The sequence below is a fragment of the Thunnus maccoyii genome, chromosome 18 (genome assembly GCF_910596095.1).
Source record: "Thunnus maccoyii chromosome 18, fThuMac1.1, whole genome shotgun sequence".
NCBI lineage: Eukaryota > Metazoa > Chordata > Actinopteri > Scombriformes > Scombridae > Thunnus > Thunnus maccoyii.
Genome location: NC_056550.1, coordinates 1810168 through 1822924, shown reverse-complemented (window position 1 = coordinate 1822924; position 12757 = coordinate 1810168). Strand labels below are relative to the sequence as shown.

At 37.4% G+C, this 12757-nt stretch overlaps 1 protein-coding gene across 2 annotated transcripts in view; it reads right to left on the bottom strand.

Annotated features, from left to right (window-relative positions):
* Positions 1–9163, bottom strand: part of pdxdc1 (pyridoxal-dependent decarboxylase domain containing 1) — a 34537-nt gene extending 25374 nt beyond the window's left edge. Inside the window, exons 1-6 of one of the 2 annotated variants that reach the window (XM_042394207.1) lie at positions 8969–9163; positions 3698–3846; positions 3247–3315; positions 3061–3144; positions 1484–1633; positions 323–512 (exon numbers count right to left, since the gene is read on the bottom strand). In XM_042394207.1, coding sequence (XP_042250141.1) covers positions 323–512; positions 1484–1633; positions 3061–3144; positions 3247–3315; positions 3698–3774 — 570 coding nt within the window. In that variant the 5' untranslated portion in view covers positions 3775–3846; positions 8969–9163. The remainder of the gene's footprint in view (positions 1–322; positions 513–1483; positions 1634–3060; positions 3145–3246; positions 3316–3697; positions 3847–8968) is intronic. The other variant, XM_042394208.1, reaches the window with a different exon arrangement.
* Positions 9164–12757: the final 3594 nt, after the last annotated feature.

Genomic DNA, 12757 nt, shown 5'->3' with positions numbered 1-12757 from the left:
CTTGCACAGGGTGTGGACCTGTGATACTTAAATATAAAATTCGGTCAGCACTCAAAATGTATTGAAGCTTGACAGTGAGCACTACACATCCACAACATAGTTATTTAAAACTTGAAAGTGATGTAGGTGGGTTAACTCCTCAAAAGGTAGTTTAAAAGTCCAGGAGCCTTGAAGGCATCTCAGAAAAATCAAAAAGTCAAAACACTGAGTGACAACAGTTTCCCTGCTATTGCCTCATTTTTCTACAGACAAAAATTTATTCAATCACTACGAGAGATAATTCCATGAAACTTTGTAAGTTTGTGTGTTCCACCCGTCCTACCTGGCTGCATAGGTGCTGTCCCAGGCCAGGCCTGCAGGAGGCGCTCTGGTAGATGATTGGCTGTTTTGAGCTGAGGACTGCATAGCCCTCAGAGGCATATTCTTCATAACGGGCATTGATGACCAGCCGACACACTTTGACAAGGCCATCCCTGTCATCTTCATGGAAGTAGGCTGAACCACTCTCATACCTAAATGACAGATTACATTGGTGTGGATGAGACAAGTCATGAGAATTAATAAGGCCTAGATTTATTACATAGGCTAAAAAAATTCTGATAAGAACTTTCGTGACAAAACTAATGGAGTTCAAGCTTTCTTTTAAAAAAGAACAAGCTGTGAAATTATCTTAATCTTTTTTTATTGATTGATTTTTATTTATCTAAATAACAGAAAACTACCTTTCTCTCAATACAAAAATTGAGCATGCACATGCATACATACACATGTACATATCATATACGTATATGTAAGCATACATCTATATACGCATACTGTATATACAGTACATACTGTACACATGGTGATAGACATTGTATTAATACATTCTATCAACAGAGTAAACAAACTAAAACGGAGTTATTATGATGGGATACTGAACAATTATTAAATATCTGTTAATATCATTATTTTTGAACATTCTTTTGAATTTCTGAACTGTACAGCATACTTTTAAATCATCATTAAGATCATTCCATAGTTTCACCACTCCTGAACTTTATTCTTTAAACAGACCATTTTCATTCAAGGAAATATTTGCTCCTCTCTTTGCAAACATGTTTTAAATAATTAAAATATACATTATTTTTAATAGTTTGTAATTTAAGTTGAACAAAAACACCAGTCAAATTGTAATCACTATGATGCAACATGCTATCCTGTCCCGCCCCTTTAACACTGGCATCAAAAAGATGTAGGCCTCCCTTCACAGCCAATAACTGTGCAAATAAACCACAAGGAAGTCACTAAAGCAATGGAACACCTTCTGCCTTGTGCTTGTGTGTCAGAGACTTTAAAGAGGACTTTGTCGAGCTGCCATGTCTAAAACAGCAGTGATAGTAAGCTAATGTGCTCCTTCTGATGCTTGTAACTGTGTAATCATCATGTCACCGAGGGACATGTTTTCTGTAGCTGTACTGCAGGGTTGTAGCCACAGGATTACCTGAACAGTCTGCAGAGCCACAGTGTGGTGTCAGACAGGATCCGAGTGGTCAGCTTCCGCAGTCGCTCTCTGTCCAACACTGAGATGTAGGCTGCCAGGCTGTGACCCAGCAGCGCCATGTGACCCTGTTCACCCACATTCTGCATCCTACTGGAGACACCAAACAGCAGCTTTATCATACTGTACACTTTATGTTAAGGAACGTCTATTCCCCCCATTCCTTACCTATTTCCTTGAAAAAGTTTTTTCAGTAAAATACATTTGCTTTAGTTTTGACAGCTCTCTTCCCAGTGCTTCTTTCCTTCTTTCTAGCAATCAGGTCATTTAGGTGTTTTATATAAACTACTTCTCTAGATAGCCCAGAACCATATATGTACTGTACAAGAATGTGTTTTTATAATAAGGTTCCTTATTATAAAAAAAAAAACATTCATTCATCAGTAAATGACAAGCCTGACATTACTCAACTTTTTCACTGTTGACTTTACATCTTGAAGTACTAAAACTGCCACATACATCAGAAACTGCATCATCCTTACTCGTAGTTACACACAGTAGTGGAAAGTAACTAAGTACATCTACTCAGGTACTGTTCTTAGCTACAATTTTGAGGTACTTGTACTTTACTTGAGTATTTCCATTTTATGCTACTTTATACTTCTGCTCCACTACATGTTAGAGGGAAATATTGTACTTTCTACTCCACTACATTTATTTCACAGCTTTAGTTACTATTTAATTTAATTATTTTTTAATATGGACATTCAAACAAATGTAAATGTACCCAAGTTTGCCAAAAGGCAAGTTTTCATCAGCAGTTACTTTGCAGAAGAAGATTTGACTCAATGGATAATATAACAAGCTTTTAAAATACAACACATTGTTAAAGATGAAACCAGTGACGTCTTACAAAAAGCAGTGTGTTGTCGGGGTCACATTTTGTCTATGAGTTGTTGAGAGCTCCACCAAATAGTAATGCTTTAAAAGGTAGAATTCACTGCTGTGAATATGATGATTTCTTAAAACTAGGTCACCTATGTAGTAAAATCATGCAATTATTTTTGAAACCGGTGCCCTATGACTGGAGAAAACTGAAAAAAGGCTGTAGATTCCCCATACTGCATTCAGGGGGAGTCCTACAACGACCAGAATGCATTGTGCGTGTCCAGTCCAACCAGACTGACTAACTCTAATGTCACTGTGTTTACGGTCAGCAGAGCGGCCGTTTAGCAAAGACTGAGCAGCATTGTATCTCTCACTGAAGCTAATTTTCATTTACAACATGTTTTTCCTCATTGAGTCTGGAAATATCGTACCTGTGTGCATTTTGCTGCAAATACTTATGTACTTTTACTTAAGTAGGATTCATGCAGGACTTTTACTTGTAATAGAGTATTTTTAAATTGTTGTATTGGTACCACTTAAGTAAAGGATCTAAGTACTTCTTTCACCATTGGTTACATAGTATCCGTTACTTATTAGTAGGATTTGGATTTCAACATGATCTAAAACAGAAAATTGAAAGAGTGCAAATACTATGGTTATGCACATTTTTCCCACTGATTAGTTCTACTTACTGTTGGCTTGGCTTGTCCTCTTCCTCCTCCTCTTCATGAATGAGGTTGTGAACTAGGTGCAGAATAGTGGCAACATCCTGACCACTGCACAGAACATGCAAACAAGCCACTGATTAGATTAGAAAACATGAAACTTCCAGCCTGGACTGAGTGTGGTGTGTGTGTGTGTGTGTGTGTGTATCTTACTCTCCCTGCAGGGGTCCAGGAATGCTGGTTCTACTGAAGCGCCGTCTCTCTGTTCCTGCCTCCAGCTCTCTACACAGATGCACACACCACAAACACACAGTGACCTCAGGATGCTCCGGTTTGGTATATTATGTAATGTTCTATTCATGTGCTTCTAGGTCTGAATTCATACCTAACACAGACATACAGATGCTTTATGTGTTTTGCTAATTTGCTGGGTGGTACTTCCTAGTGGAAAAGTTGTATGTTCATAATCTTAAAGAGCATTAATGTTTGGAGAAAAGAGAAGGGAGAGATGTTCGACTAACGGAGGGAAAAGGGTTAAAGTGTCTGAAACAGATATAGTTATATATATAGATAATAATTTTACCTTCTGATCATTTTCCAAGCTGTCATATTTATTGCTTGTTTAGTTAATTACAATAATGAGGACAATAGGCTGTAGTCTCACCTCTGTCCATCTCCCAAGATCCTCATGGCATCACTCAGATTCTTGCCCACTTGAGCCAGCGTGACGTCCACCATCATCTAAAGTGGGTGTGTGTGTGTGTGTGTGTGTGTGTGTGTGTGTGTGTGTGTGTGTGTGTGTGTATGTGTGTACTGGGAAAGAGTTAAAAAGAATATTAGGATAATCATTTTTAAGACAGAACACTGATGAGATATAGTATTTACGCAGTATACATCTAGACACATTAATTTTGTATTCACAGCATACACTCACATGTAAAAACATAAACAATGTGTGTCTGTCATGGTAAAATACCGTCTCCATTGTTTCCAACATGTTTAGGTTTGTATGTAGATCAATAAGCAGCAGACAGTGAGAACCATAAAGACCAAATGATAGCTGTAGTTATCTATTCAGAGCACCACCCAAAGGTCTGTTCTGTCTGAACAGGCAGAGTGCCTCCTCACTTACTGTAAACACATTACAACTGTGATACACACCTATTCGAGTCTCCACTGTTTTTCCCGCTAAGCCTGAAATGAACCCTTTAAACTAGACTTTGTTATGGGGGCCAGCACAAGAACCAGCAGGCTGCAGCACACTAAACTTTATAGATTGTCTAGAAACAGAAACAATCTCTTCAAGGTAAGTATATTTTGTCTTAATAGAAAGATAAGTACAGAAGATTCATAAATGAAGTGTCACATCCATTACAAAAACGGCTTTAATGTATAAAACATCTAAGAAATACACTTATAAATGCTCTAAAGAGCCAACGTGTGAATAAGAAAGTTAAGTGACTCCTACTGACAGCAAAGAGTAGGAGAAACCTTCAAATGAGGCTCTCAAGTGATCACGTGATCAATCACGTGTATACTCAGAGCATGAACAGTCAATCTGATATGTTCATTCTAAAAATAAATAATAAACATGCATAAGCTTATACAGTATGATCAAATTTAAAAAATATATTTACATGTGTGAAATCTTTGAAATATCTCTGTTGATTAACACATGGAATCAATAACAACCAAATATATTTATGACACATAAATAAGGATGAAATAATAAGAAGTAAGCTGAAATGGAAACTAAATCAGAATCAGAGCAAGGAAGAAACTGTGCTGCTGGTAGGGGAGGTCCATCAGAGAAACATATTCAACACCAAAATGTCAAGTGTCAACAGTAAAGCTGCATGGGCAAACAAAATCAACCCCAGCATTATTCTTGTTGTTTGCACCCCTGAGCAATGCACTTTCACTGTAAGTACATTGTGAAGAGATCTTCTAATGGTCAGTATGAACAGGAAGAAGAATTACAGAGAGAAAAAATATGTTTCAATGTTCATTTGGGCTCCTGATTGTTGTTTTAAGACAGAAAAATTGAAAATTGAAAAACTGTTGATAGTTGAGCTAATTGTGTTTTTTGATAGTTAGCTTAGTTTGCAAATCAGAGTAAGGCCCTCCTCTTCTACATGATGTTTGCACATGTTTTTACATCCTGTATGACTCTATGGGCTCTGACACACATATTGCAACATGAAATGCAACAGTTTGGCATGAATATACATTCACATATCTAAAAAAAACCACCTAACCCTCTGACCTGTGCACTATTTAATGATTACTGACAACCAATTAAGAATGAAACTTTCTTAACTTAGTCACTGAAAGAAATTAATGTCAATATTTACATGATCACTGTTTACACAATAGATTTTCAGGAACCAGAGCATTGTTACAGCTAAGTGTGCACGACATCACTGCTGTTAATATATTAGTTCCATAGCTGTATTACCTCTGTAAACAAAAATAAACAATAAGGTGGTTGAAGGTGCTATATTGTCTGAGAACATAGAATGAAGAGGACACACGCAGCTGCGTTAATTGAGAATGAATGTACCCAAGATTCTGCAAAAACTAAGCTACAGTTTTAGCAGGGCTGAATGCGATCCTGTTCTCATGAGATACTCATTAATTGGAACCTACACACTTGCTGGTAATTAGCAGCCACAGGCACAGAAGTTCCCATCGCAGATCTGGATATAAGAAAACATACATATGGATGTCTCAGTAGCGTGCTTCACTGGGAGGGTGTAATGCTTGTTCTTCATGTTATCCCGCCCAGATGCAGGCCTCACTTCCAGACTTGTGCTTAAACAAACCAGAGGAAATCAGTAGCACTGCAACATGAGCATGATCCCTCACTGGCTTCTTGCCTCTGCACACCGGCAAGTGCTGCCAGCGGAGGGACGAGTGCTTTGCAGCCCATCTAGGTCACCTTAAAGCATGTCAAATGACGGAAGATTAGCTTTGGCCACCTTTTGGTTAATTATTACTGAACATTTTTCTCACAATCACAAACATGAATCCACTGCAATGCTTAATACAACCTGAAAAGGTCTCTCCACTTGATAGGCTGTAATTTTAGGTCTCAAGGAATGAATACAATAGAGCATTCAAATGATTATGACACTTCATTTGCCCATTCACTGTGTGTTTACTTTGGACAGCTGCTGCACAAAGATCAATGACACAAGACATTGTTTTATGAAAGCATTACCAACTATTTCAAACCTGAATGGCTAAGCTGCCTCGACTTTGTCCTCAAGGTACGTAACAGATACTTCAATTACCTGATTGAATAAAGTACACACACATTTCCTTTCAGCTCTGAAAGGGTTCAGGAGTACTATGAATACAATATCTGTAATGCAACAAAAACGTTTAAAGGTATTTTGTCATAATTTGTTACTGTAAAATGAATGAATACTGGTTCTTTCAGAATATATTCAAATACATAAAACAATTTGATTAAAAGGAAATACTAATTTGAGCTGCAAAACTAACATTAAAAATACAACTATCACATACACTGCCAACTTTCATGACAACATCAAATTAAACCTGGAGCCAAAATGAGCTATTTTAAGATAAGGACTGGCCTCTTTTTTTAATGAGTTTTATTTATTTTAGAGCCCATCCAATAAATCAACAAGACCAATATATCAACTGATATTAGCTAGTATATCAGTATCTGCATATATGTCAGCCAATAAAGGACAAGAAATTGTGGTATAGAAATGCCAAAAAATGCCAGAAAACATGCCAAAGAATAGCAACACAGTGACAGTGTCATTATTTTAAAATCTGTCCACCAGAGAGTAGTGACAAGCTTCTTTTTCAACTATAAAATGTCATGCCCTACAGGAAAGCACATTCCTTGGTTGCAATAATTGTGCAGTTACAGGGCATGTGTTTAGACCACTAGACCATCAGGACAACACAGATGTCACTGACAGCGGTTGACACTAAACATTAACTTAGTTCTGCATACAATTAGTAAATGACTGCATTGAAGTCAATGAGAGTGAGCAACTTGATGAACGAAGTGTGTGTGATGTGTGCCATCAAAACACAAAACCCAAACCTATCTGGCTGATGGAGGCCGAGGGGGAAGAGAAGAGAAAGAGGTTAACAAGTGAGCCACAACTACCCAGATGTAGGTAGTTTCCTGATATATAGATGTTAATTAATTTTGTAGGAAGTACGGGTGATTTATTTTGATTTTTTGACGTATGGAATGTGAAATGTCTAAATTTGTTGTCATAAGCCACGCCTACTTTAATCAATCATTATCAAATTTTGTGCATCGACTGAGTCATCATGCAAACTGAATTTTGCCCAAATCCATGCAGCCGATTACGAGACATAAACTTTTCGCATTTGTGGTGCCCCCTAGTGGCAAAGTATCCCAGGACTGTGTCTGAACATGTGCATCAAGTTTGGTTACAATGAACTAAGCTCATTTTGATTTATGAGCATTTATGTAAAATTAGACTTAAAGACACAGGTATAAAAAGGTATAATTTTAACTAATTAATGTTTCGAAATTTCCTTGATAACTTAAAATCAGTGAAGTCCGTAGATGATCCTGCCTAAGTTTTGAGATGATTTGCCCGACCGTTTCTGAAGAAAATTGAGATAAAACTTGACATTTTTAGAGGAGAAGACCATTGAAACAAAGATGCAGATGAATTGGGAGATTAAAATGACGGAAGAATTCTCACTCTAAGCTAGGGATGGGTATTGTTAGGATTTTATCAATACCGATATTGACACCGATTCTTATCGGTACTACTCTTCATAATTTGATGCTAAAGACATGACCTGAAAAGATGTGAAAAGATTCAACAGTTAGCCTATTAAGTTATGAACATAATGCTTAAAGTAGAAGTGCTTTAAAGCAGTGCTATGTCCTGAGTGAATAACTACAGGCTTATTTTTATAAAAATTAGGGTTGCAGTCAATCAAAAAAAATCTTGCTCGATTGAAATTCTACCTACTCTTAAACCAATGGATTGGTTGAACAAAAGCAACATTCACGTAATAAAAACAAGAACAAGTTAGCCCTCCTAGCTAATGCGTACGAACTAGTTAGAGGGTAATATCATGGTGATATCTAGTGTCGGCAACATTTTTTGACAATACTAGATATCAAACAAAAGAGAGTATATTGTATTAAGTTACTGTGAGCTGTAAACTCACTTCTAAGCAGAAGTCAGAATATAACGTTAGCTTGGAGCCTAGAGAAGAAGAAGAAGAAGAAGAAGAAGAAGAAGAAGAAGAAGAAGAAGAAGAAGAAGAAGAAGAAGAAGAAGAACAAAAACAATAGAAGTCCAGCAGCAAAGCTTTGCTGCTTGGACCCCTAATTATGAGTTGTGTAAAGATAACCAATATCGGCCGACATATCGTTATCAGATTTTTTTATTGTTATTTTTATTATTATCATTATAATTTGAATAAAAATTTGTAGCAGTTGTAACTATCGTAGGTATCGACTTCTGCAACCGTCTTACACTGACCAGAAGAGCTATTAGGTAGTAAGTAAGTTATCAGCAGGCGTATTTACATTAATTACACAGAGAGAGTATTTGTTACATTTGATAACCATGTTTCCGTATATCTATGTGACATTACGTGGCTCTGACAGGTGCTCTGCTGCTGTCATATTGACTGTTAAAGGACCAGCAGTCCATCAGACGGCACCGCAATCTTTTTCATCAGTGATACAGCGAAAGCGTGTTTTACACTGGAAATACACGCAGTAACCCGCACAGCACCGCAGTGAGAGCAGATGCTGTGTTACACTGGAAATACACGCAGTAACCCGCACAGCACCGCAGTGAGAGCAGCCGCAGCAGGGTGCTCGGTGCCGGTCACACAGCTGACACACAGCGCTAGCCAGGACACACACACACGCAGCTCCGCTTACCTTCACCGTACACGACTGTCAGCTTCACCGTGTCCGCAGAAACACTGTGGCAAGGAACCGCTGCGGTGTCCCGTCAGACGGCTTCAGGAAACCAAGTTGAACTGCTGGATTTAACGAGTATCTGCTGCTCTCACTTTACTTCTTTCTCGTTTCGCTGACTGAACCGGACAGTTTACTTCCTGGACTGGCGTACGACGTGCGTTCCACGCTGGCAGCGCTGACGTCACGCTCTGCCAGGTGGTAAATGATGACGACGGCGGATTATATTTTTTTCGATTATATTTTTTATCTCTTCTCTTTTATTTATTTACTTACTTTTAACTTCCCTCCTTTCCCCTTTCTTAATTGTTTTTTTTTTTTTTTTTAATTTGATAACGCCATTCCTTAATCTTCCTTTTGCCTCTGTTTTTTTCTCTTTTTGCTGTAGGTGCACGCGAACAACCCTAACAGTGGTAATTGGCTGAAATTATTATAATAATTTTTGTTATTAGTATAATGATTTTTGTACTAGTTATTATTTTTGGTTTGTTTATTTCCGGGTTTGGTAGGGTATTGTCTAGTTCTTGTACACAGTTTCCTTGTATGTGAATTACTTTGTGACGATAAGCGCTGCAGGACAGGTTTTCATTCTGTATTTTCCCTCTCTGGTAGTTTCATGTCAAAATTTACATGATGCATATTCCTAGATAAACGAACTTACAATAAGATAAGATCGAATTCTATCACAAGGGATCATTTTTGTGCCTAAAATTCTCAATATACATAGTGGAATAAATATATACATCATATAAATATACTATGTGCATGCATAATAAAATAAAATATGCATACACAAGAAAGAGTTGAATAGAATGCTGTTAAAGTACTGTAGGAAAAAAATAAAACAATAAAATAAAGTACAAATGAAGGTGTCCAGCAGAGAGAGAGGAGTTGTACAGACTCATGTAAACTGGGAGGAAGGATCTTGTGTGGTGTTCAGTGGTACACCTTGGTGTTATCATACTTATGAAGGTGCTGTGTTCAGAACAGAGCCAGCCTCACTGTTCAGCTTGTTGATCCTGTTAGTGTAACTGTTCTCAGCCTGTTGCCTCAGTATGACACAGAACAGGTAGTGCAGATGTGGCTAATTTTCACCTGATTCTCTAATGGATTCATCCACCCATGGCTTTCAGGATATTTTTTGGCCCTTTGACAGCATTGAAATGTAACTAGTCGAGTCAAGTCAAATTATATTTTATGTAGCCCAATAATACAAATAACCCTACATTACAATCTGTACAGCATACATAGCGTACATTTACTCAAGTACTGTACTTCAGTACAAGTTTGAGGTATAGCCCAAAATCACAAGCAGCCTCACATGGCTTTAAATACTCAAATAACACTTTTTTTTTTCTTTTCTTTTTTTTTTAACTTTCTTAAAATTTTATTCTTTGTATTTTTTGCCTTTTTGGATAGTGGGCAGTGAGGAGGCAAACAGGAAACAAGGGGAGAGAGAGACAAAGCTGGAATCAAACCATGGATGTTGTGGTTATGTGGCATGTGCACAGTAATCATTCGGCTACCAGGGCACTCTTTGAATAATACTTGAATAAATACTACACTATTTGAGTAATACTACACACTTTTACTTAAGTACCATTTACAATGGACTTTTACTTTTAATGGAGTATTTTTATTTGCAGTATTGCTACTTTTACTTGAGTAAGCGTTCTGAATACTTCCTCCACCACTGTCCTTTGATGTATCACAGGCCTACCCAGTAAACCGGAGTAGTCTACATAAAAATCACTTACACCTATTATGACCTCCTCTTGTGACACACCATGACACAAATACATTTCGGCCACTTAATTTCAAAAATATAACAGAATATATTTTTTATGCACATGAACCAGTCAGATTTTCAAACATCCGAATAGGAGGAGTTACGCAGAGCACATGAAGTCAGCATGACTTAATTTCTCTGCAGTCTCCTTTGAAAGTAGACTGGCTTAGTCATGGATGACTTGTTCTTTTTAAATGAGTTTTCAAGGAGTCTTCACAGAGTGATTTGACTGAGTTCACCAGAGCAACCAAATCCAAATTCCAATGGAAGGCTACTACACAAACATGAATCTGCCAGTCTGGGAGCTGGTCCTAACCCAAACACCAACTCATAAATGTGCTCATTGTTGAACGTGGCCAGCCTCCCACCCCAGCAGGTGACTCTGAATAAACAAGTCAGTCAATGATCTGCTGGATACAGTTGCTGCATCTGAGAATATGGTGTGAGATGAGCAAATATTTGCTGAGACTACAGTATAATTGGTTGTATAATCTTGACACAACCTCCCTTTAGACCTTTTTAAAAAAGCTTCAAAAGTTGTAAACGTAACAAAAAGTTTATTTAAGAATTTAAGACTAAAGTGTCCTCACACCTATTGCTGTACAAATAAAACTGCTGAAAATGTGTCACAAACACATGACAAAAACCAAACAGGAGCAGGAGGCAGCACAGTTGCAGTTCACTTGCAGAGGGTTCTTTGCAGAAGTTTTCTTTGCTCATAATGACTGGCAGCTGGGAATCTCAAAATAAGAAAGAACAAAGGAAAAGAAGCTGCAGTGTAATTGCTGAATACCATCTCCTCGTTATCATCAGGGATGGAGTAGTTGACAAAAAGCCCCAGCTTGCTGCCCCCATGGGTGGTAATGTATCCATTTCAACAAGTGGAGTGCTTTGGTAGTTCCTAAATGGTACCTCACTGTTTACAGCTCATATAATATAATGTAAGCTTTAAAGACTGGATTCATATGACTGACTGGTAATGTTTTAGTTTATGGGTTTCATATTTTTCTATTATTTCCCAGAAATAAACTGATGTGTAACTGGAAATGCATAGGAAGGTTTCTGGAAAGGACAATGTTGATACAGTTTCATGACATTGTTTTACCCAGGAAACTTTAAATTATTAGGACATCTGGAAGCTGTAAAATAAACGGACTGATTTTTGCTGCTGCCTTTGCGGCCACTAGAGGCTGCAATATTCATAGACCTTTTTCACAGAACACATTTAGACTGTTGCTTCATTTTCGGGTCCTGCTACCGCACATGCTGGCTCACTGCCACACTGCCATGACTTACTGGGACACCTGTGCTTTTCCTACCATGACAAATCAGAATGTCTGCTGTGAAAATATCTAAGTGTTGGATGGCATGAACTATACTGATGGTAGAAGTATGTATTCAAATCCTTTATGAAATTGGTAATACCACAATGTAACAAGATGTCATGCCTACATTCAAGACTCAAGTAAAAGTACATAAATACTGTCAGAAAAGCATGCTTAAAGTATCAAAAGTAAAAGTAACAATCATGTGGAGTGTCATGTTATAATATGATATTACTGGATTATTATTACTGATGCATTAACATGTTTTGTTGTAAACATTTATAATCTATCATGTAAGTGAATTTTAAGTTAGGTACTTCATAAACTGCTAAAAAGTTTCATCAATGCTACAGCATCATTTTTCTAAGTTGATTATATCTTATATCAAATCTTAGTTTATGTAACTAATATCTACAGCTGTCAGATAAATGTAGAGAGCAAATGTACTTATTACTGTCACTAGTAGTAGGCTGAAAATGTAACATTTGTAGTAAGGTGTTAATAGTGAAAAGCAAATGAGGTAAGTGAAATGAAAATAGTTAACAGCTTGTGTCTCTTCAGCAGCAGGAATGTACCTGTTACATTATGAAGTCAATAGGACAGAATGTCATGGAAATTACATTGATATAGGCTACT